Source organism: Periplaneta americana, chromosome 17 (genome assembly GCF_040183065.1).
Source record: "Periplaneta americana isolate PAMFEO1 chromosome 17, P.americana_PAMFEO1_priV1, whole genome shotgun sequence".
Lineage (NCBI taxonomy): Eukaryota > Metazoa > Arthropoda > Insecta > Blattodea > Blattidae > Periplaneta > Periplaneta americana.
The window spans coordinates 123,856,104-123,881,337 of NC_091133.1; the positions used below are offsets into that span (position 1 = coordinate 123,856,104).

The 25,234-nt window shown below is 37.1% G+C and overlaps 1 protein-coding gene across 2 annotated transcripts in view; it reads left to right on the forward strand.

Moving 5' to 3' along the window:
• Positions 1-24,914, forward strand: part of Orct (Organic cation transporter) — a 119,744-nt gene extending 94,830 nt beyond the window's left edge. For both annotated transcript variants that reach the window (XM_069817292.1, XM_069817291.1), the window contains 10 exons: positions 2,858-3,030; positions 3,190-3,412; positions 8,060-8,163; positions 8,240-8,394; positions 11,312-11,480; positions 11,609-11,872; positions 18,893-19,107; positions 20,658-20,839; positions 22,565-22,704; positions 24,626-24,914. In XM_069817292.1, the coding sequence (XP_069673393.1) occupies positions 2,888-3,030; positions 3,190-3,412; positions 8,060-8,163; positions 8,240-8,394; positions 11,312-11,480; positions 11,609-11,872; positions 18,893-19,107; positions 20,658-20,839; positions 22,565-22,704; positions 24,626-24,707 (1,677 nt within the window). In that variant the 5' untranslated portion in view covers positions 2,858-2,887 and the 3' untranslated portion in view covers positions 24,708-24,914. The remainder of the gene's footprint in view (positions 1-2,857; positions 3,031-3,189; positions 3,413-8,059; positions 8,164-8,239; positions 8,395-11,311; positions 11,481-11,608; positions 11,873-18,892; positions 19,108-20,657; positions 20,840-22,564; positions 22,705-24,625) is intronic.
• The last annotated feature ends 320 nt before the right edge of the window (positions 24,915-25,234 follow it).

Sequence of the window (25,234 nt, forward strand, 5' to 3'; positions counted from 1 at the left end):
TCATATGTTTTATTGTCGTCTTACCATAAACTTTCAATTTTTACCATTATCTCAATTTTCACAAAAAAAAAAAAAGTGGCATTCCCTCTTTCTTCCTGTGATCTTCATTTGTTTAATTTTATCGCTTCCTTAGCACTTGTTTGTTTTTATCACTGTCCCAGCATTTGTTTCTTTGTTTGCCAACATTTCAAACTGCAAATTCTTTATGGTACTATAAAACATGCTTTGCGATCGTAATTTGTTTCCCGCACCGTTCAAACATTTTGGTGAGGCTAACATTAGTGAAATAGAATTTCTGTAAGTCAATTAATATATTTTATCGTATTAGAGTACTTTATTAATTCTTCTAATCTTTATATACTTTCTTCTAATCGTGTAATAGTCAATTTTCTCTAGATAAATCAAAAACTCTAGTGAGATTACTGTTGATAAAATTTTAATTAAAATCATCGAAAACAAGGAAATATGTAAATATATGCATTTAAATGTGCAAAATAAAATATATATGTGCATTTAAAAGGGAAAACCCTCGAGATATGCATTATGCAAAAAAAAAAATTGCCTTTATCCTAACGTAAAAATTATGATCGACAAAGATCCCCTTGTACTTTTTCAATATACGGAATCAATAAAAACATGCAATTGCGTGAAGTTCCGCGGCCTAGTAATAAGTAAGGTCAGCTGTAGTCTGGCGCCAAGTTGTACTGCACGAGAGTTGTTATGGGAAAGTACCATGACCGATTTGTTGTGAAAGGAATCGATACAGACATTGTCGGTCTCAGTGTGCGCCAACATTTACTTTTGAAAACAAGGTAAGCAGAGACTACAAAGTAACTAAGTTAGGAATTGTAAACGGGGCATTTTAATGCAAGTATAAAATAGGTATAGGCTATCTGCACAAGTTGATTCTTCAGAAAAATTGATTATACACAGTGGAAATAGGCTAATATAACTGTTCTATAACAGCTTATTCCTTCGATAAAGTAACAAAAAATTCTCACACCATATTAGTTCAAAATGAATATTTTTCTCAGAAAATAATAATTTTTCCCTAAATGTTAACACTGTTTTACTAGATGAGTACTATGAGGTCAACAGTGATTGGTCTGCCTTGACCCATTACGGGCTGTAGTGCGCCACGGGTTATACAGGGTGGAAGTGAAATAATCCTGCAGATTTTCAGGGAATATCTCTTGTTGTATGTAACAAACAAAGTGTGATATATTAGTGAAAAGTTCGAGTTTGGGATTCGTCCACAAGAGCTGTATCACTTACGGTCGAATACATTCTATTGCATTGTAGGAAATATGACTGTGACCGTCGACAATATGCAATTCGGTCGATTCTACGTGACGCTCTTAGAAATGATTTTAATTGTACAACTGCAGTTCTGAGATTTTTATCGAATACAGAACTTGACAGGGTGATTTAATTTTTTATAGACCCGTTATACATATCCTCCGGACCCTTTACATCCGGAGGTGACATTTGTTGTTTTATATTTATTTTAAATACTTGACATTTCCGACCTTTTACATCCGAATATTTTATAAAATTTTATTATTTTGAAATGTACTATATAATTTGACTCCGGTAGCTTTTGTTCTATTGGTTCATCTTAATTCTACCTAACGTCCGAGAACTGCTCACTGCATTTGTTTACCTCGTTTTTACCATGGCAACGTTTTTTAGTTCGTTTTAGCATTCAGCTTATTGTACTATTTATGTTTCTGTTCTGTTAAGAATTTTAGACAAGGGCGCAAATAGCCATAGTAGCTGATGCGTCCTTTCTTAAACCCCACCAACTCACTCCACAGTTTTCTCAGAAAAAAAATGTATTTTCCTAAATGTTTAACTCCTTCTATGCGGTAACTATTGCGAGTAGGATCGTGATTTTTGTCCATATCGATAGAAATTCTAATAAAGAATCATTTATCCCTCTGACACATTTCAATAGCGTAGACGGTTTTCATGTAAATTTAATTTAAAAACCACTAATTTGAAGCCCCTGGACGATGCAACCAGATAGTAAGAGAGGAAGGTGGGAGGTCGTTCACTTTGGCAGACAGATCTGAGTTCGTCGACCTCTTGAATCTTTATTAGAATAAAAAAAAAGGAATATGTTGCCAGGCTCCTGAAACTCCTGAATATGTTGCCAGGCTCCTGAAACTCCAACTTAATTCTCTAATTAATCGTGCATTTAATCACAAAACGTAATATAGGTTTTCTATTAATTTAAATCAGTGGTCGTCAGCACTCGCTGAAATGTGCAAAGGGTATGCGGTGCCGTCCCGTGTGCACCGTCGTGCAGCAGGAAGAGGTAGAGAGCATACCCGCTAGCAGCTACGAGTGCACCATGGTGCACTGTTTTCCGCGGGTAAGAGACGCTAGCCCCAGGGTGCTCTGCGCTGAGGACCGCTGATTTAAATGTACTATATCGCCCCTTTCAATCTCCAGGATTATTTCACTTCCACCCTGTATAGTAGTCTACTGTAATTACTGAATTTTACTAAAATTTGTATTTCTAATAAAAGTGTTACATTCTCTGATGTGTAAACGTGCCTCCAGTTCTTGGCGCTTCCCTTGACTACTAATTATTGCTTAGCATCATATACAGTATATGCTTTTCGAAGTCATAAGGGAAGCTTGTAATCTCGTTTGAATTGTGTGAAGTTCTGTGATGAAAAATATGTTGCGTTTCATATTGGCAACAGAATATTGTGTAAAACTAAAGGTTAAAGCGGAAAACACCGTTTATATATTTTACATTCTAAGTGGTACGAATCTAACCACCCTCCCTCAAGATCGCGGGGAACCTGAATCACCTCAAGATATTGAAGGATGTTTTTTGTTGCAGGTATCAGCTCAAGCGAGAAGGAGAGCTGAAATGGCTTATGATGACGTTTTGCCTCACTTGGGAGAATTTGGACGTTATCAGAAAAGGATTTACCTTCTCTTGTGCCTTCCAGCAATTCTGTGTGCTCTGCATAAATTGGCAGGAGTTTTCTTACAAGCCAATGTTAAGCACAGGTAAGCTATATACAGTGTGTTCATTAACTAAGGACTAATATTACTCATAACTTCTTAAATTTTAATTTTACGAGATAAAAAAATTATATAAAAGTTGTTGGAGATAAACTATACAATATGATACTAGTGTTCGAAATAATTATTTTTGCTCTGTTGCAGATGCCAGTTACCCTACGAATTTGATAATGCCACATACAATATACCAGAAATCAACATGACAATACCCTGGGACTCAGTAACACAAAGTCGTTCAAGTTGTAGACGATATAAAGCTAATTTTACTGAAGAATATTTTGAGGCAGGCATCCCTGCTAACAAATCTGTTAAATGTGATAAATGGATCTACGATCACTCGGTATACAAAAGCAGCGCTGTTACAGAAGTAAGTCTTTATCCCTCACCACATACTGTATATATTTAGCTATCTAGTTTTAACATGTCATATTTATTTATGTATTATTTTGCTAATAATTGTAACATAAAATATAATATATACAGAAAAACTTTAGCTCGTCCCTGAAAGAGTAGAACTCGTGCTCAGGGGCGGATTCCTGAATTGACATTAATATAGTGTAATTAATATTTGAGGAGAAAAATTCGCTCCGGCGCCGGGGATCGAACCCGGGCCCTTGGTTTTACGTACCAAGCGCTCTGACCACTGAGCTACGCCGAATTCAATCCACAGTACTGGACCGAACCTCCTCCTTCAATGTTTCCCTTTGTGGCCTGACTCCAAGTTAGGCATATATGTTGACGTATATGTCCAATGTCAACTGCCATTATACTAGGAGCGCACTCTGCTGAGTGACTTGTTTGGCCGGGATTCCGCAGTTAAGTGCACAGTAATCTGTACAAATATTAATTGTCAATATTACGGGTATTATTCTGTAGGACAAATTAATAAATCTATAATATTCTCATAGCTGCAGTGCATATATTTGTACAGATTATGCCTACTGTGCACGTAACTGCGGAATCCCGGCCAAACAAGTCACTCAGCTGAGTGCGCTCCTAGTATAATGGCAGTTGACATTGGACATATACGTCAACATATATGCCTAACTTGGAGTCAGGCCACAAAGGGAAACATTTAAGGAGGAGGGTTCGGTCCGGTACTGTGGATTGAATTCGGAGTAGCTCAGTGGTCAGAGCGCTTGGTACGTAGAACCAAGGACCCGGGTTCGATCCCCGGCGCCGGAGCGAATTTTTCTCCTCAAATATTAATTGTCAATATTACAGGTATTATTCTGTAGGACAAATTAATAACTCTATAATAATATAGTGAAGCTAATTTGACTGCCACATCTATTTCACAGCTGTGTTAACAAAATAGATATTAAATTCTGTAAGAGTTAATATCCTCAACAAAGTAGACATATCCCGTGTTCATTTCTGACTGAAAGCTTCTGGCACTTGTTTTTACGTTCACGACGTTTGTTTACCGAGCCTAGCCAAAGACAGACGATTTAACTGATTTAATTTATTGTGCTAATCCCGAAAGTCTTGAGCTTCGCACTTTTTTTTTTTAACCTGTTAACAGTTCTGAGAAAGTTTCGTCAAGGAAGTTACTGGAATTGTGGCCACTTGTCCACTAATTCATCAACACAATAATCGATACTGCTTTCCAAGTAGGTTTCAAGAATAAAGTTGTAATGCTCTTCTGTTGTAACATTCATTTCGCTTTTAAGAAATATTAAAATTAAAAATATGGCCGTTGTGTCGGGGACACGGCTGTGGGTTTTACATAAATACATCTGGTCCAAATCGACAGATTTGGCACCAAAATCAGCGCGTTAGTACGTTGAAGTCACGAGATATACTGCTTGGAAATTTTCGCCCATACTCAAAATGACCACTAGTTGCCGCGGTGCCAACTCAAGTCATGCTCGCATCATAATCGTATAGTCGGTCGAACGAGACTACATTTTATTAGTCACGAAGTTACAGCGTCACAATGGATCATCTTGGAAACGTTACATTGCTGTTTCCATTCTGGTACCCCATGTGTTGGTCTGATTTTGAAGATGTATTCACGACAAAAATTAAATGAACTTTATTTGTAATACCGGCAACAAAATGGATGACATTTATTTCCTATTTTTAAATAGGCCTATATGGCTGCATTCATTTGTTAACAAATCAAAAGAATACCATTATCAATAACAGTCATGGCCTTCATCGTTTATCTAAGCCATGAGGATGAAACTCACTCTGTGATGATGACCAGACGCATTTATATAGAAATAATTGTTGCAAACGCCCATTCAAAATAAAATTTAACACGAGGTATTTCGTTCTCTTGAATTTATCTTTGGTAGTCTAAGCTCCAATCTAGCAGTGTGTCAGTTTCGTAGCATCAAAGAAACAGGCAGTTTTATGAACAGAAAGACTAACGTGAGCATTGTTTTATGTTCTTGTTGTTGTTGTTCTTCTTCTTCTTCGTCGTCATCTCCTGTACTTCACAAATTATGTGAATTGCCTGTTCCAAATCCACAGTGAATCTTTCCCGTGGCCTTCCTACATCTCAGAATCTGTACTAGACAATCTTGTTTGTTTCATTCAGTCTACATGTTATTTTCAGTTGGTGCAGTATGTTGAACTTCATTACTTATTGTGTTCTACTTATAGACATTAGCATATGTATACTGGGTGATTAAAAATGCTGCATCGTCGCTGTGTCTGAGGTTTCCTTGGCAATAAGATAACACCACAGTCTACTATATAGTCACGAAGCTTGAGTTTATGAGGGTACTGGGAACAATAGACTGTGCAGGTAGTATTTTGCATTGTCTGCAATGAGGTGATAGCAGCGATCCTAGTCGTTAGCAACTATCTATGGATGCATATTTACTACGTATTGAGCTTCGTGACTGTATATACTAGACTGTGATAACACACTGGTTTCAACAGCTGGATTCCAAGCACATTTTACATGCTCAGTTCTTGAGTTGCTGCACAACATTTTTCCACACAGGTGAATTGGCTATGGTGGATCTGTTGTTTGGCCATCAAGGTCCCCAGACTTTACCAGCTTGAACTTTTCCTGTAGGGTTACTTGGGTATGATGGTGGATGCCGAGAAGCAATTGAGGAACTGAACTGTAGTCACAACAAATACGTTTATGCTACTCTTAGAATTTTTGTGAGAGTCTCACAATCAGTGGTTCGTCTTTCTTAGCTCTTTTTAGAGATCACTAGTAATCACCTTGAGTACCTCCTATTTTGCACACTGGGTGGATAGGCAACTGTTAAATCCAGGAGGGTAATGTGTTGTGTGTAGTGCGACACAGGTCTCCGATTTTCATTTAACCTATTGGACTAATGACGTGATGCAAAATTCACACTGTGTGAAAAAAAAAATTTCGTTATGCCCGCCTCTAAAAAGTACCAAAATTTCTGCATGGATTTTTGAATACTGATGTTTATATCAGTAGGTTTACATTTAGAAAATAGATATAAAAAATTACAGTACCTACTTTGAAGCTGAAACGGATCACCTTCTGGTCTAGGTTCGTGACTAGGTTATGGTAATGACTAGAAGACACAATCAGGACTCAACTAAACTTAAACTGGCAATGAGCGTGTTAATAAGAATGGTTAAGCTTACCAACTGGGTGAGTTGGTGTATATATAGAGAGTTTAATTTTTAAAGTCTGGTGATTCTGATTCAGTGACATGTTTAGCTGTGCTGAGAAATGTCGAGAAGATAGCTTGCAGGAGAGTAACTCCACAAAAACAGAGAATCTATATACTAATAATAAATCTGTAGCCGAAATTTTTCTGGTAATTTTCGATGTTTCAAAAATAATTGGTCCTAACATATATAATTAACCGCCCTGAAACCGAAAATCGCTTTTTTGAAATTTTTGTTTGTATGTCTGGATGTTTGTTACCTTTTCATGTGATAATGACTGAACCGATTTATATGAAAATTGGATTATAAATTAAGTTCGTTGTAACTTAGAATTTAGGCTATATGGCATTCAAAATCTTTTATTTAAAAGGGGGTTATAAGGGGGCTTGAATTAAATAAATCGAAATATCTCCCTTATTATTAATTCTCATGAAAAATATTACATAACAAGTTTCTTTAAAAATAATTTCCGATAAGTTTTATTCTACGCAAAATTTTGATAGGACGGATATTTAATGAGATAAATGAGTTTCAAAATTACAATAACAACGCCATCTAAGGCGGTGTAATGGAATAAAAAAAACAAATGACTTCGTCTATAAGGGGCCTTGGACAACAATCGAAAGCTATGAATCATAGCCTACAGAGAATGTTTTTGTGTTTGTATGAAGTAATATCGGAAGCTAAATTAACCGATTTGTATAATTAATTATTAATTCACCATTGGAAAGTGTAGTTTCTCTAGATGGACATAATGCTATAATGTTATTACAGTAACTTCTGAGTGAATCGAGGACAGGTAAGATTAAAATAGCACAGAAAACTTGATAGGCATTCGTTTCCTGTATTTCCTAAAATAATTTTTATGACCAAATGAGTGGTCTCTAGATCAAAATGATAGCATTTTAATTTTTTTAATACAATTTAAGTAACATAATAAACGATTTATCCTTCTATCAAACGCGAATGTTCCCTGGATCAAATGTCCTATTTTAATTATGTAATTACTTTATATTTATTTCTAACGGGTGCAGCAGAGTGCACGGGTACGGCTAGTAAGTTCTAAATTACTGACGACTCTTAAAAGATAGTTATTCAAATTATTTCTACATAATTTTTATTTTATTTTTATATTACAATTACTTTGTAATTATATCAAGTAACTTATACAATGTAAATGTCCATGAATTGAGACTATTGCTCTCATGTATTCTGTTGTATTTTTTTATTACTGCACTAAATTTATTTCATTACTGCACAAATTGTGTATCACTGCATACTAAAAAAAAACCCTGATACAGGTGTATTTTCTTTGATATAAAAACTATAATTTAGTGAAGAACTATTTTTTTGTTGTTGTTGCTGCCTCCAGCAATAGTGAATGTTGTGCTTGCAGTTCGATCTCGTTTGCGACAATGCTCATTTCCGTGTCATGGCCGATTCCCTCTTCATGGTTGGAGCTCTGCTTGGTTCCATAATATTTGGAGATCTGTCTGATAGGTAAGACACTTATCTCGTCAATCAATCGATATTCTGCACTACAAGAATTAGTGTTTTACATGAAACTATTTTCCAGGTTTGGACGGAGACCCATATTCTTCCTTTCTCTGGTACTGCAGGTGGTTTTCGGAATATTGGCAGCAGTGGTTCCAGAGTACTATACTTTCATGCTGTGCCGATTGGTGGTTGGGTCCACAACATCAGGAGTTTTCTTAGTAGCCTATGTGATTGGTAAGTAACATAATATACAGTACTAAGAAACTGAAGTGGGAGAGAGAGAAACTAGTACTTTTAATAATCCGTGGTGCTACAGCCCATGAAGGGCCTAGACCAAGCAGCCGGCTGCTGGCCTCACGTCCACATGCCGAAGCAGAGGTGGACGATCATCCAACCAGAATGGAGGTATTGTGTGGTTAGCGCGATGATCCCCCCAGCTGTTATAGCTGGCATTCGCAACCGGATTTCGCTATCTATCGTAGCTCCCCAAGTGCATCACGAATGCTGGGTGGGCACCAATCCCATACACTGGCCGAAATTTCATGAGAAAATTTCTTCCCCCATGAGGACTCGAACCAGCGCGCATTCCGTAACGCGAGTCCTAGGCAGGATGCCTAGTACTTTTGGCTGGAATAAATAGGGTTAACATATTCTGAAATCTGAAAATGCTGACACATTCTTCTCACCAATGGATTCCTTGTACCAATTTCGTCATTTTTATCACTTTTGTAGCTTCTGCATATTTATCACTAGACCTAATTATCTTTAACAGTTCCTTGTCACTATACAAATAGTCAAACATATGTTTGCAAGTGAAAGTCTGAAATTAAATTTCACTAAAACAAGTCTTTCACAGAATCGTTGGTAAGTTTAATCCATGCGATTTAATAGCTTACTTACTTGATAAGTTTACTACTATTTGCAATTAACAAAATGAATTATGTATCTAGATGAACAGCATTTACACGTTTAAAAATCACATTCACTGCAATATCCTTCTCCCAGCTCACAGCAACATGAGACAAAACGAAACAAAAGTGAATGAATGATTCTTCAATATGAAAAATGCGGACAAATTAGCAGATTTCCAAAAATGTATGCGGATTAATGACAGTGTTTTGTTTACTTTTATGGCCTACTCAACATGATTTTACATACTTATTTGTCTGAAGTTTGAAGTCCATGAAACAAATTCTATAGAATGAGTACCACTGCTGTACCAAAAGATAATGCTTGCCGATGGCAGGGGATTTGCTCTGGGTGTTATATCTAAGTAGGTGAACACTGACTTTCTACTAAATCGACGGAGCAGTGTATTGAGAAGGGCAAGGGTGAACTTCATAGTAAGGGGGAGAAGATTTCGAGGAGGATTTTCCCTCCTCCGCTCATACACTGCTTATTCCTAGGGTTACCACAGCGTATAGATAATTATACAGTATGACACTTCATGTCGGTAACTTTGATGTAGCAGAACTGATTTCAATGACCTTCAAACCAGTTTGAGCGTGAGATTCTGCTTTCTCCCTGGAGTTGATACTGACATCACACCAGCTAGCAGTCGACACAGCGGAAATGTAACACATACAATTAATACATCTAGGTACATTATGTACCGTACTCAAATAACATAAATTGGACCGATGAAATAATAAATCCGTCATTATCTGTAATGTCTAAACTCTAGGCTTCCTTTATAATGAGAATTGAGACGTTGACCTCCATCAACAATTAAAATATGTAATGATTTGATAGCGCTGAAAATGGAAAAACAAAACTCCTATGAGAAGTAAAACCATATACCTATATTATATTGTACACAAATATTATTCGAATTTGATACATAATTTTATAATGTATATTATTTTATAATATAATTTATTATATATAAAATATGAAAAATTATTATTACAACTAGTTTGTCACTGAGAAATAAGGAAAAGCTGTTAACTTCAATTTATTTGAACCAAAGCATTACTGGATTATGCAATAAGGTAGGCGATGTTTGGATCCTGTGTCTCAACTCTATTCTCAATTATTATCTTAGCATGTACTCGATTATATTAACCTCTAGCGCTTGAAAATGGAACTAAACGCCGACGCACAGAGAAACAAAACACAGGAAAATTCGCTCAGTGTCCATTCTTTGTAACCCTCGAAAAAAATCGAAAAATCGAAAGAGAATTGGGAGGACAAATTTAAGAGGTACGCAAAACGCGTCCTTGCAAGGGGTTGGGGGCTGTACAAAACTAAATATGTGAGCTCCACTGTGTTGACCACTAGTCTCACTCCGGGTTACGCTGCTCCACTGAAGGAGCTCTAGAAAATTTTGAAGGGGATGCCGAAATTGGACGTAAACTCTTAGGTACCACATACGCGAGGGGGACGGAGATTTGATCAAGTGATCATGGGACGGGGCGAGGAGGAGTTGGCTGTTGTTTGCCGTTAGGATGGCAAGACGCTGTCATCTGTTGTTAGATGACAAGGCATGTGAAGGCCGTCGGAAGAGGCGCCGTGAATTCTAAATCTGCAATTTGAGAGGTCCCTGTCCTTTCAAATTGCAACTAATTGAGTGACCTCGTACATTTAATAGACAATTTAGAGGTTCTGAACTAGGGCATACGTCGTTTACAAGAAAAGGGGAATATATATGGGGAAGGGCATATAGGTCCGTGGCCCATTTCTTATAGGGCTCATCCCGACATTTGCCTTACGCCTTAGGAAAACCACGGAATACCTCAGGCAGGAGGAGTTGTCTCATATAAGAGACTAGCCAATTTGGCTATTATGTAGGAGGTGATTGTTGTCATGAGCCTTGTTGAATCGTCTCAATTTAGAGACCAGCCATTTGGCTTTATGGCGGCTCAATTACGAAGAGAGGGGAGAGATGTAATTATTAATTAATTTAGAGTAATTAGGGAGATTCATGGGGAGATGAGTGTAGGTCCGTGGTCCATTTCTTTTAGGGCTCATCCCGACATTTGTCTTAGAGCCTTAGGAAAACCACGGAAAAACCTTAGGCAGGATGACCCTATTCGTTGGTTACCATGTGTCAGCATTTATGCGGATATGTCCACTTTTTGATAATAAAAACTGAACTGGTATATAGTACACAGAGATGTACTCCAATTACAAATCTTGTGATTGATTGCAGCTATGGAAATGGTAGGCCCCACTAAGCGGCTGTTTGCTGGTGTGGTTTGCCAGTTTTTCTTCACAACAGGCTATATACTCACAGCTGCATTCGCTTACTTCATCAAAGACTGGAGAATTCTGCAGGCTTCTCTCTCTGCACCAGGAATTATATTCTTGTCGTACTGGTGGTAAGTTTGAGAACTCAGATGTTCAGGACGTCAAAATGGGTATTTCTCTATTGTAATTTAAATAAAGTAAAGATTATTAAATTAATTTTGTGATATTATTTATGCTGAGCAGAACGAAACTATTTCAGGTTTGTACCAGAATCTGCACGGTGGCTCATAACGAAAGGTCGTGGGGCTGAAGCGAAAGAACTGCTTATCAAGGCTGCCAAGGAAAACAAGGTAACAATTCCGGAAGACATTCTGGATAATCTCCTGCCTAGACCTGACGAGACTGATCCGAACCAACAAGCGTCACAGGACAAATGCAAAACGGCAGAGAAGAAGTCCTCACTGTTTGATCTCTTTCGGTACCCCAATCTACGCAAGAAAACAATAGTCATCTTGTTTAGCTGGTAATTATATCCAATTAGCACACTAATTACTTACACAAATCATCCTCTAACATGTGAAATTCAGTAGCGCTATCTTTAACAGGCTTCTTTTGTCTCACTCATTCACATACCTAGTAGAAACGGTTTGGTAAGTGAGATATGGTCCAGTTTGCAATAGGTCCTTTCTACGAAAATGTCCAGTGTTTAGAAATGTCCACAGACCAGCCTCATGGTCTAGTGGTCAGAGCTTCTGGCTATAGTTCATGAGGTCCCGGGTTCGATTCCCGGTTAGAGCACAGGAATTTTTCCTTAAAGGGGATTATTCCTGTGTTCGTCCATGGTCTGGAATTTAGGTTAAGTTTAGATTTAAGACCTCTCCTGGCACCACATTATCATAATCATCCTATCACATCATCGGGGTAATGTAACTCCGCCTTCCAGGCGCCCCAACCTCAGAAGTGGGATACAATTAAGCCCTGCTAATGGCTTCATTGCCAGATGCAAGGCACTAGACAACAACAGAAATGTCCACATAGAAAATTCGTCCATGCCATAAAAATGTCCTTACCTGTAAAGGTCCACTGTCAGCAAGTCCTCTTCTTGAAAATGTCCTACACTTAAAAATGTCCACAAATAAATTCGTCCATTTCCCTAAAATGTTGTTGTTGTTGTCATTGCCTTGCATCTGGCAATGAAGCCATTAGCAGTCGTGCTTTCCAATACTTTTGAACTTTCCCTAAAATGTCCGACAAGGGAAAATGCAAGGAAAGTGCCGAGAAATTTATTGTCATTTCAATTATGTTATACATTTTACATAATTACAAAAGATACATCTATTGTTCAGGGGCGTATTTTGCGGGCTACAAGGAAATTACAAAAGAAAAAGTTTATAATATAACATAATGTAATAATTTTGTATTATTAGTTTTACCATAGTAATTAAAATTAAAGTAATTGTTAGATATATTTTGTGTAATAATAGGGTCAGCGGTAGCCCAAACCCTTTAACCAGTATACGCCACTGCTATTGTTCATCTTCAGGGACACTATATAATTTCAAATGGTATGATATCGCTCTAAGATATCGAAACATTTCATTCCTATCATTGTAATCTTTGTAATTACCGACAAAGTTGAAAATTCTCGTTTGATTATTGATATACCGTTTATTTACTGGCCGCTTAATATTTGTATGCCCACCAAGGAAGGACCTGGGTTACTAAATGTTCTATTTCTACTTGCTGTTGTTGCAAATTGCTAATGAATCTCCAAATGTTCACGTGATGTGCCTCCACAAGTCGTTGGAATTGAGAGTGGAATCCTTCAACCACATTATTCGTACGCTGTGTGCCATTAATTACTAATTCATAGACGTTCCATGGCTCAGGAGAAAATCTAGGAGGAACTGCTCGCCTTCGCTCTCTTTCCGGATGACCAGTAATATATGTAATTTCAATGTAGGATGCTAAGTCCAAGATATCGTCACAAATCTTTCATTCAATAAATCCCAAAAAATTGCTATTGTTATTCGCAACAGATTATTAGAGTTAGTAACTCATCTCTGTTGAACAACTTTGTATGTTGGACCTTTCTGTATGGATCCTTCGTATGATGCACCTGTTCGTATGATGGGCTTTATAATATGGTGGACCACATAGATGTTGGGCATTTTCACTTCTTGGACAAATTATATGTAGGACTTTAAATGTTGGACTATTTAGTTTGTGGACATTTTGTTATGGACCTTATAACCTGGAAGCGTGGAAACGAGTCTAATCTCTCACCAGACGTTTCTGGGAGATGTATGTTAGGACTATTTATCAGGCTCGGAAAGTGATGATGGGAAATTTGTAAGGGAGAGAGAAGTGCGAGTACTCCGAGAAATTCTTCCTTGTCCATTACAAATTTCAAGTCTTTTTTTTTGCTTATTTAAAATCTAGATCTCAATCAACCAGCAAATTTCCATAGAGGAGAAATTCTTCCTTGTCCATTACAAATTTCAAGTCTTTTTTTTTTTGCTTATTTAAAATCTAGATCTCAATCAACCAGCAAATTTCCATAGAGGAGAAATTCTTCCTTGTCCATTACAAATTTCAAGTCTTTTTTGCTTATTTAAAATCTAGATCTCAATCAACCAGCAAATTTCCATAGAGGAGAAATTCTTCCTTGTCCATTACAAATTTCAAGTCTTTTTTGCTTATTTAAAATCTAGATCTCAATCAACCAGCAAATTTCCATAGAGGAGAAATTCTTCCTTGTCCATTACAAATTTCAAGTCTTTTTTGCTTATTTAAAATCTAGATCTCAATCAACCAGCAAATTTCCATAGAGGAGAAATTCTTCCTTGTCCATTACAAATTTCAAGTCTTTTTTGCTTATTTAAAATCTAGATCTCAATCAACCAGCAAATTTCCATAGAGGAGAAATTCTTCCTTGTCCATTACAAATTTCAAGTCTTTTTTGCTTATTTAAAATCTAGATCTCAATCAACCAGCAAATTTCCATAGAGGAGAAATTCTTCCTTGTCCATTACAAATTTCAAGTCTTTTTTGCTTATTTAAAATCTAGATCTCAATCAACCAGCAAATTTCCATAGAGGAGAAATTCTTCCTTGTCCATTACAAATTTCAAGTCTTTTTTGCTTATTTAAAATCTAGATCTCAATCAACCAGCAAATTTCCATAGAGGAGAAATTCTTCCTTGTCCATTACAAATTTCAAGTCTTTTTTGCTTATTTAAAATCTAGATCTCAATCAACCAGCAAATTTCCATAGAGGAGAAATTCTTCCTTGTCCATTACAAATTTCAAGTCTTTTTTGCTTATTTAAAATCTAGATCTCAATCAACCAGCAAATTTCCATAGAGGAGGCAAGTTGATTGTAATAATAGATTCTTTTATTATCTTCACTGTGAGTAGTGGAATACATCAGATTTATTTTTCATATATGATTATTATTTTATAATTGCCTAATTATGTTATGGTTGGCCTGCTTCTGCATGTATTTATGTGAATCTGATATAGGATGAATATTATTTTGGCTTGTCATATTAATCTGTAGATTAAATATTTTAATAGCGTTTTGTAAATTTTAAATAAGTTATATACAAGGGCCGTCCAGAAAGTAAGTTTCCCTGGGGCCGTTTACGGAAAGAAAACACAATCATGGAAAGATTTATTGGAACAGAAACAGGAATTGTTTAGCTATTTTTCAACATATTTCCCACCAGAATTGAAACATTTATCATACAGTGGGATCAACTTTTGTATGCCTCTGTCATAGAAGTCTGACGTCTGGGATTGGAAGCAGCGTGTGACAGCCGTCTGTATCTCTCTGTTGATCCCACTATATGACAAAAGTCTCAATTATGGTAGCGAATATGTTGAAAAATAGCTCAACAACTGCTGTAACTGTGCCAATAAATCTCTTCATGAAATTGTGTTTTCTTTCTGTAAACGGCCCCAGGGAAACTTACTTTCTGGACGCGCCTCGTATTTTATAATCTCAGTCTGTAAATATTATACAGTTCGAACATTTCCTTGATGTCCCATTGCCAACAACTTTCGGAACAACTGGATTGTATATTTAGTTAAATTTGGTGGTAAACGTAACGGCACGGTTCAAAGCGACCGTGGTAATTCTCCAGTTTAGCGCAACTTTCTTGTGGCTAGTACATCAAGCCACATTCCAGAGAGTACTAGCCACAAGAGCCCGGTAAATATGAATACAACAGTGGCACTGAGGCATTTACATAGTTGTCGTTGGGTAGTGCTGTCCCTTCACACTTAAAGAAACTTGACAGCTTGGTGAAAAAAAAAAATCATACAATAAAGCAATAAAGTTCATCCATTGAAAATGATGCTATCTCCTTCCGAATATTATCTTTTACATCCTTCAACATGTGGGGATTTCTTTTGTAAGCTTTGTCTTTTAGAATTTACTAAAGATGTTATTATTTGCCCAACAGAATAATATCTGTTATAGTGACAATTAATATTTGAGGAGAAAAATTTGCTCCGGCCAGGGATCGAACCCGGGTCCTTGGTTCTACGTACCAAGCGCTCTGACCACTGAGCTACGCCGAATTCAATCCACAGCACCGGATCAAAAAGGGAACACTGTAGGAGGAGAGTTCAATACAGTAAAAAAACACAGAAAATTGTTGTTGTTGTTTTCTAATGCCAGGCATTTGACCTCTTGCACTCCAATATTTTTCAAAGATATTATCATGGTCAGCCACTGAAGCACGGATTTTGACGTGTTCCGAATCCATTTCTTGGTTTGAATTGCACAATGGGCAGTTAGGGGACTGATATATTCCAATTCTATGCAGGTGTTTGGCCAAATAATCATGGCCTGTTGCCAATCTAAATGCAGCTACAGACGATTTTCGTGGTAAATCGGGAATTAACACACAGAAAATTGTTATTTGCCGACTTAGGTAGGCAACCTCACATATCTAATATACTGTATAAGTAAATATATCTCGTAACACAAAAGAAAAAATAGCAGGAATACTTGCAAACAAGAGAAAAAATCTACCAACATAAAACAAAACTTTTATGCAAAGAGAGAAAACGAACAGTACATGACGCGATTTTCTAAAGCTAAAAATAAGGGAAGAGAGAGAGAGAGAGAGCTTGCCGATACAGGCGAAAGCAGCTGAGACTAGTGGTACACTTGTCAGCAGTGAGTAAAATTTCTCTTATTGGTTGAACTGCTGTTGTCATGGTTACCAGGGAGAAGAGTCATAGAGTTGTCTCCGCTGTCCCGCTCTCGCATAGACACTGCAGGCTGCTCAATGTCGGCTGTACAGGTTACAGTGCCAACAGTTTTTTTTCGGTACGAATTATCTGTACTATCTATAGCAAGTGGACATCACCAATTGGATGTAGTCAGCTTGACGTAACTTACATCTTACTTGTATTGAATAGTAAAATTAATATAAAAGGAAAATTGTCTGTAATTTGCTGTAACTTGTCTCTGATCTTAATTCAGTTATAATGAATACTATTAGATTGCATTCTAATAAAATATTATGTAAGGCTCGGCCTCCCTTGCCTAGCCTGAAAATCCGCTGCTGTGGCACACCATCCACAAAAATCTTAAAAATCGTCTCCTTACTTCTGTAGCCAACTCTGTTTTTACATACCAGTACTCATCATACTAAACAGCTGTTGTTCTATTTTATTTTAGTTGGTTATTTAACGACGCTGTATCAACTAATAGGTTATTTAGCGTCGATGAGATTGGTGATAGCAAGACGATATTTGGCGAGATGAGACTGAGGACTCGCCATAGATTACCTTGCATTCACATTACGGTTGGGGAAAACCTCGGAAAAAACCCAACCAGGTAATCAGCCCAAGCGGGGATCGAGCCCGCGCCCGAACGCTACTTCAGACTGGCAGGCAAGCGCCTTAACTGACTGAGCCACACCGGTGGTTCTGTTGTTCTAATGTGTGTTAGGATTTACCACTAATATGTAAATAAACTACTGGGTTTTCAGTTCAAAATGTGTCATGGCTCGCTGTATGTCGTCATGTGGCTAGCTGATGAGCCTAGAGAATTCAATCTTCCTACACTTCCGCAGAGGCATATTACCTAAATGCGAGAGAAGTTGCCTAGCAAGTACGGCGTTCATTCTGAAGATTACTTACCGATACGTACGGTAACGCCAGTAGTGGCAAGAATGTGAACTGTTTGGAAACACGTACTGAAGTGAGTTTTTTTCTTACTGTCGGGATATGGGGAGAGGGTTAAGACGATTACTTACGTATTTGTTGACATTAACTTGGACGGTCAACATGGACACGGAGCATTTTGATTTGTGTTGTGGAATGTTGCCATACGCAATCGATGATAACAAATACCCTGGGTACGACTTGCCCGCGCAAAACACAGTTCGAAAGAGGTTATGGTAGCACACAGACCGTACAGACCGCCATCTGTTGCTACGACATTCAAGTTATACCGTACACGTTCTCAAGTTCAGATTGAACGCCTTGATTAATAGGCAACTTCTCTGACATAAAAGCTGAAACTCGCTTCAAATCGCTGACTCACAACAGTGACGTCATGACACACTTTGAAATGAACACCCAGTATTTAAGATACGTAATATAGTGCAGTGACCTCACAATATACAATACAAAAAACATTCACACTTTGAAAGAAAGCATAGTTTAGTGATCTCTCGAGATAGGTTACCAATTGAAGAGTCCACTGCAAGAATGATGGATGTCACTTTCTTGTCGAAAATGAACCAAGACTGTCAATGCATAGCTTAAGACATATAGAATGTACATAGAGAGTTATATTGCATTAACACTGATAGTCATTGTCCAGTAATGATCGGAAAATCACAGTTAAGCTTTGAGCGCTAAGCATTTCAAACTTTCAATTGCTTCTCCTGCAAAATGTATTCCAAATGATATCCATCATTCTTGCAGTGGACTCTTCAATTATGAATAAACATTCAATATGCTCTAGTAGCAGCCAGCGCCTGCATATCTGCTTCGTGGAACAACAAGGAAATGATCACACTGTATATACATATTGAACTCTTTACTGGTTGATATTGACTATAGAAAATGATGTAAGTATCTCAAGTGTCTAACTAGAAATAGTATACATGGAAAATATTTTTACCAACAGCAGATGACCATTGTATTAATAATAAAGTTGTTAGCCTGAGTGTTCAAGTCATTCTGTTTCCCAAAAAAAAAAAAAAAAAAAAAAAAAAAAAAAAAAAAAAAACATTTGCAGTATCTACACATGAATTAGGATTGAATTAAAAAGGAAAAGAAGATCTTTCTTTGGTATTTGCAGTGGAATAGGTATACATAAAGAGAACAGACAATGCAGAAACTATCTGGTGCTAGCTACCAAAAGAATATTATGGCTGTTTAGAAAATAATAAAACTAATTTTATAATACCCTTGTAGTGACACATTCATTGTGATATTTCAAAATAAAAGTATTTCTGTCCTTTCAAGATTCAAAATGAAATTAATGAAAATGTTCTGCTTTTTTCCTACAGGTTTATCAACAGTGGCACTTACTATGGGCTGTCCTGGAACACCTCAAACCTCGGCGGCAATGACTATCTGAATTTCTTATTGTCTGGGGCAGTTGAGATTCCTGGTTACTCATTTCTTCTGCTCACACTTAACAGATGGGGCCGAAAAGCTGTGCTTTGTGGCTGTATGATTGTAGGTGGAGTGGCCTTGCTCCTTACATGTCTAGTGCCTTCAGGTAACTTCAGTCTTTTAATTTAAAAATACTCTCCCTTAGAAAGAACGAATTTGGATATTGCAATGATTGCGTTTCACTCTTTTCAATACATTTACGCATTGTAAACATTATGTAACTACAATTCTCATTACAACCTGCTTGTCTGAACAGAGATTGCCCCACTGCCAACTTCACCACTGGTACTAAAATTAATGTGATGTGTAAATTTCGTAATTCAATCAATCTTTTTAAAGTATCCAGCAGCATGCTGATAAGACTGATAACATAGGGCTCACTGTAGCCTTCAGTTAGGGTTTCTTTTAACATCTGGAACTCTTTAATGGGTGTTAATTATACTGTAGGTGTCTGCATCCAGCAGCCAATATGTGGTCAAAATGTGTTGCACAGCTGAGCCTTATGCAACTGACATTGATGACTTTAATTTGCTTCGTTTAGGATTTATGGATGCGCAGTGTAAGTACAACAGAATATGTTCCAAATCTTCATGATTATTAAACCATAGCAAAGAAGAGTATGAGAGAGAAGAAATCATTGCAGATATAATTGTGTGACTGCACGATTGCCCGAATGACATGCTATATGCTCCGAAGAATCTTTGTGGCCTCGGTTTATTTAATGCTGAATGGGAAGTACACCTCCAACACTATAACATTGCCAGAAGTTTTCAAAAAATAAATGGCGAACATCATTTCTGCAGGAATCTTGAAACAGAAAAGCAAGAAGCTCTTTTACAATTAAACATTTCCGACAACGCAACAATTGCCCTCTATGCAACAAAGAAGAAGAAATGACTGAAGATCATCTACAAACCTGTGAAGTTCTACCTGATGGATCCACCACAGAGAAATATTGGAGAGCAAGAACGCTAATGGCTTCGTTGCCAAAGCCCGGCATTAGATAACAACAACAACAACAACATTCCCAACAACGCAGAAGTGCATTCGATGACAGGACGAAGTTTAAGATCCGAGTTATGGCGGAGGTCGTTTAATAATTGGTGTCGTCTTCCACAAAAAGGTAAAGGAGTGGTGACTTACAGTGAAGATAAAAAAAAAACTCTTGGATTAGTAATAGAAGAGGGATATCATTCTCAGAGTGGACCAATGCCATAAAGATGTCCACAAACATCGCAGCAGTACGATCGGTGCCAGGTCATTCCTTCCAAGATCAAAACTGTCGTCATCCAGGATGCAGCGAAGCAGAAACTCTTGGGCATGTTTTGGGTTATTGCCCTAAAGGAGAACTACTGAGGAACAATCGCCACCATAATGTGAGAAGCTCCATCGCAACCACTCTTCGGAAGGCAAAGTGGGAGGTTTAAGAAGAAGTGCACTGCTTGGCTGAGAATGGGTCAACCAGAAGAGCAGACATTATAGCCATCGATCGCCGGAATCAAAGAGTATGGTGTTTGCCCCCCTATGATTTTGAACCCTTCAATCTCTTTCTCACATACAGATGCACACATGCATGCATACATTATATGTAATTCAATGATAGTAAAGTGTCAATATTATAATTTGTATGACTGTCACACAGTTTTCACGTTTCAGATGCGAACTGGCTGATAATTACGCTAGCTATGATTGGCAAGATGGTGATCACAGCTTCGTATGGCACTATTTATGTGTTCTCGGCTGAGCAGTTCCCGACAGTGGTTCGTAACATAGGAATCGGAGCTGCTTCCACCTCAGCTCGCATCGGAGGCATACTTGCGCCTTATACTCTTCTTCTGGTAAGTAAAAAGCCGCTAATATAACAAAGGTCTCCTGCTACCGATACAAAATTGTGCCCTAGTTCCCATCATGCTTAATATGTAATGATACAATTTTGTCAGATTGTATACGAAGGTTGGATATTTCAATGGCATGCAATGTATTGTTGATGGCATTTCTCTTTTCCTTATTTTATTTTATTTGGTTATTTTACGACGCTGTATCAACATCTAGGTTATTTAGCGTCTGAATGATATGAAGGTGATAATGCCGGTGAAATGAGTCCGGGGTCCAGCACCGAAAGTTACCCAGCATTTGCTCGTATTGGGTTGAGGGAAAACCCCGGAAAAAACCTCAACCAGATAACTTGCCCCAACCGGGATTCGAACCTGGGCCACCTGGTTTCGCAGCCAGACGCGCTGACCGTTACTCCAAGGTGTGGACCTCTTTTCCTTACAATAAAATCAATCTCATTATTTAATTGTCGGATTGTGCATATATAAAAGGCCACACCTACATACGCCACTGAATCCTGTGTCATACAGTTGATATGTTATTTCTTTAACCTATCACAACAAATTAACAGTAGTCTACTCACAAATTACAAAAAAGGAAAATAACTAGTTTGTCAAATTTATGTTAACATTGTTGTTGTTTAATCAACTGTCCAAAGACAGGTCTGAATCCCACAAATGATACCAACATGGCACCACTTATGAGGCAACTAGGCCAGAAGATAATGGGATGTGGTGGCCAATTTCTTTAAACATTAAGAACTAAAATTATTACGATTTTTCTTCGACTAGCCATTACCGTAAAATAAAGTACACTTTCTTAATTTATATGAAATTTTATTGTAGAAATAGGAAACATGCAAACACAATATTTCTTATTAATGTATGCAGTTATTTGCACAATTAAATAGTATAAATGATTGATTAAATGCAAACTTACCAGTGTTAATTATATAAGCACACGTGGCTTACAGTATACACCGAAACAGCTATAAGTCACACGTCCTTATATAATAATTAACACTAGTAAGTTTGCATTTAATCAATCATTTATATTTAAGTTTTAAAAGTAGTGTACGCAAGATTCAAGATGAATTAAATAGTAATATTGAAATTGTCGATGGAGACACAACAGCACAATCAAATCAAATCGTTGCTGCGCCTAAAAAATCCGCTATGTGCATTTAAATACAATTTTTCAGCAGAAAAAAAAACATTATGACTTACGGTATTAGTATTCTGTTCTTTAACTTTTTGTTAAATTTTAACTGCTTGTATACTTTGTGACCTGGTAGAGTGTAAGAGAAGGCCCTATGGCCTTAACTCTGCCAGTATAAATAAAGAATTATTATTATTATTATTATTATTATTATTATTATTATCATTATTATTACTTTTAATTCTCTTTATTTTCAAAGCTACTTAGGTATAATTTCAATCAATACATGAAAAATAATAAAATTGTACTGAAAATAGTTTTGAAAATCAAGAGAATGAAAAGTGATAATGCTTTTTTCTTTTGCCGGAAAAATCTGTTTAAATGCTCATAGTGGATATTAGAGGCGCAGTGACGAAATATCAGTTCCTAATTTTCAGAAGATTATGTCTCAATATGTAATTTGTATATAAGATCCAGATATAAATTATAAAAACGAAACTTCTATTGGAAAAGTAAAAGAACGGCTTCAATCAATGACATCAGCTACATGTGTTGCACATTGATATTTTCAGAGTGATCACTGGCGACCCTTACCACTGCTAATATATGGTGCTCTGGCTTTGGTCGGAGGCTTGATGTCTCTCTTACTGCCAGAAACACTGAACAGAAAACTTCCAGATACTATTGCAGAGGGAGAGAGATTTGGAGCTAAGTAAGTAGCGTTCTGTTTCACTAACTGTAATGTACCTGTAAGCCAAAATTCCCGTTTTTATAGCAGTGTCTGAAATTATGCTTTTTTATCCCATGTCACAATACAGAGAATTCCTCAATCAAAGGAATCGACGTGTCTGTATCACTGTCGACTTGCATATCAGAAGATAATTATTTTACTAGTACATTAAGGATTTCTTTCAGAAGCCTAATCTAACTTACTAGGAACTACATAAGTGTAGTCGAAATATTGTTTAATTTCTTTTTTAAATTAACATAGTTTCTGTATCTTCTTCTTCTTCTCAAGGCACTACAACTTCAAAATTGAATGTCTTGGCCTTCTCAACAATTATTTTCCAGGAACTTCTGTTCTGTACGACCATCATCTAATCCTTGATTCTTAGCTTTCTCAAATCATTCACAGCGACTTTTCGGACTACCCGCTGCTCTAGTTCCCAGGGATTTCCATTTATATATACCTTTCATTAGCCTCTGGTCTTCGATTCTTTTAACATGGCCAAACCAACTTAACCTCATAGCCCTGATGAAATTTATTATATTTTGATTGTTTATTAAATATTTAGTTCTTTGTTAGTTCTTATTCTCCAGTTGCCATCTCTATCCTTGGAGGATCCAAAGATTCTTCTTAAAATCCTCCTTTCAAAAATTAACACAATTTTTGTTTGTTCGATTCTTTCACTACCCAAGTTTCACAGGCGAAGGTGACAACTGGCCTTATTATGATCCAATATAATCTTAATTTGGCTTCTTTTGTTATTAATTTGCTTTTAAATAAGCTTTGGTTGATAGCTTCTGTATACTAGTTTTTATTTCTACTGGTTGTTCAGTTCAAAATGTGTCTTGGCTCGCTGTATGCCTTCATGTGGCTAGCTGATGAACCTAGAGAATTCAATCTTCCTACACTTCCGCAGCTCAGGTGTATAATCTAGGAGGCAGAGAAGTTGGCTAGCAAGTACGGTGTTCATTCTGAAGAGTACGTGCCGATACGTACGGTAACGCCAGTAGTGGCAGGAATGTGAACTGTTTGGAAATACGTACTGTCGGGATATGGGGAGAGGGTTAAGACGATTACTTACGTATTTGTTTACATTAACTTCGACGGTCAACATGGACACGGAGCATTTGATTTGTGTTGTGGAATGTTACCGTACGCAACCGATGATAACAAATACCCTGTGTACGACTTGCCGGCGCAAAACACAGTTCGAAAGAGGTTATGGTAGCACACAGACCGTACAGACCGCCATCTGTTGCTACGACGTTCAAGTTATACCGTACATGTTCTCAAGTTCAGATTGAAGAATGCCTTAAATAATAGGCAACTTCTCTAACATTTAAGCTGAAACTCGCTTCAAATCGGTGACCCAACAACAGTGACGTCATGACACACTTTGAAATGAACACCCAGTATTAGTAGCAAGTTACAATATTTAGAGCCTGCATAACAGATGAAATATCATATTTAGTAGAATTTGGTGTTGTCCGTTTTTTGTCTAGTACAGTTACTATGAACTTCAATGTTAAGTTTGAATTGAGATTTAAGTAGATAAGTTTATTTAAAATTTTAAATACGAAAATTATTAAAGAATAATGATGATTTTACTAATATTTTCACAGGTGGAATTTTAGTATTGAAAATTAATTTTCTATTTGGAGTTCCATATTGGATCCCATATAAGATTTTGATTGCTCTCCTTTGTAATATTTCCAATTCTTCATTAATGTTACTGTTTCTTTATTAGTAGCTGCTGTATTTTGTGCATTAACCTTGCAAAACGTAATTGTTTACTGAGATGTGCGCGACTTTTCAACCGCTCTGCACTACAGTTGCTTGCAATAACATACAAGAATTTTTATTTTACGAGGTGAATAATCATACTTCCCTTCGCACATTTTTTCAGGGACAAATCAGACCTTGAAGATCTTCAAGGAAATATGGAAGACATCTGTAACAATTCAAACATGAATGACGTGAAGAAATGATATTGCTGAATTTAAAACACAGACACGCCTCTTATTCTACTACAAGAGTGAATCGTGGCATATTTATTACAGTGTTCCTAGTGTGTGCACATAGATAAACTCGTTGCCATAAGATACCGTTATTACAAAAGTTGCATCAGAGACACCAGCTTGTTCAATTTGCCGTTAAATAGAGATGTAGGCAAGAGGTACCACATGTCAGTCAGATCAGTGGTTATTTATTAACTTTTATAGAAAATTTCCGTTTAGAAATATATTTATGATGACAACTTTCACGTGTTAAAAGTAAACTAACTTTGTAAATACCTAGTTTTTTTAGTAGGTTATTTTACGACGCTTTATCAACATCTCAGGTTATTTAGCATCTGAATGAGAAGAAGGTGATAATGCCGGTGAAATGAGTCCAGGGTCCAGCACCTGAAGTTACCCAGCATTTGCTCATATTGGGTTGAGGGAAAACCCCGGAAAAAACCTCAACCAGGTAACTTGCCCCGACCGGGAATCGAACCCAGGCCACCTGGTTTCGC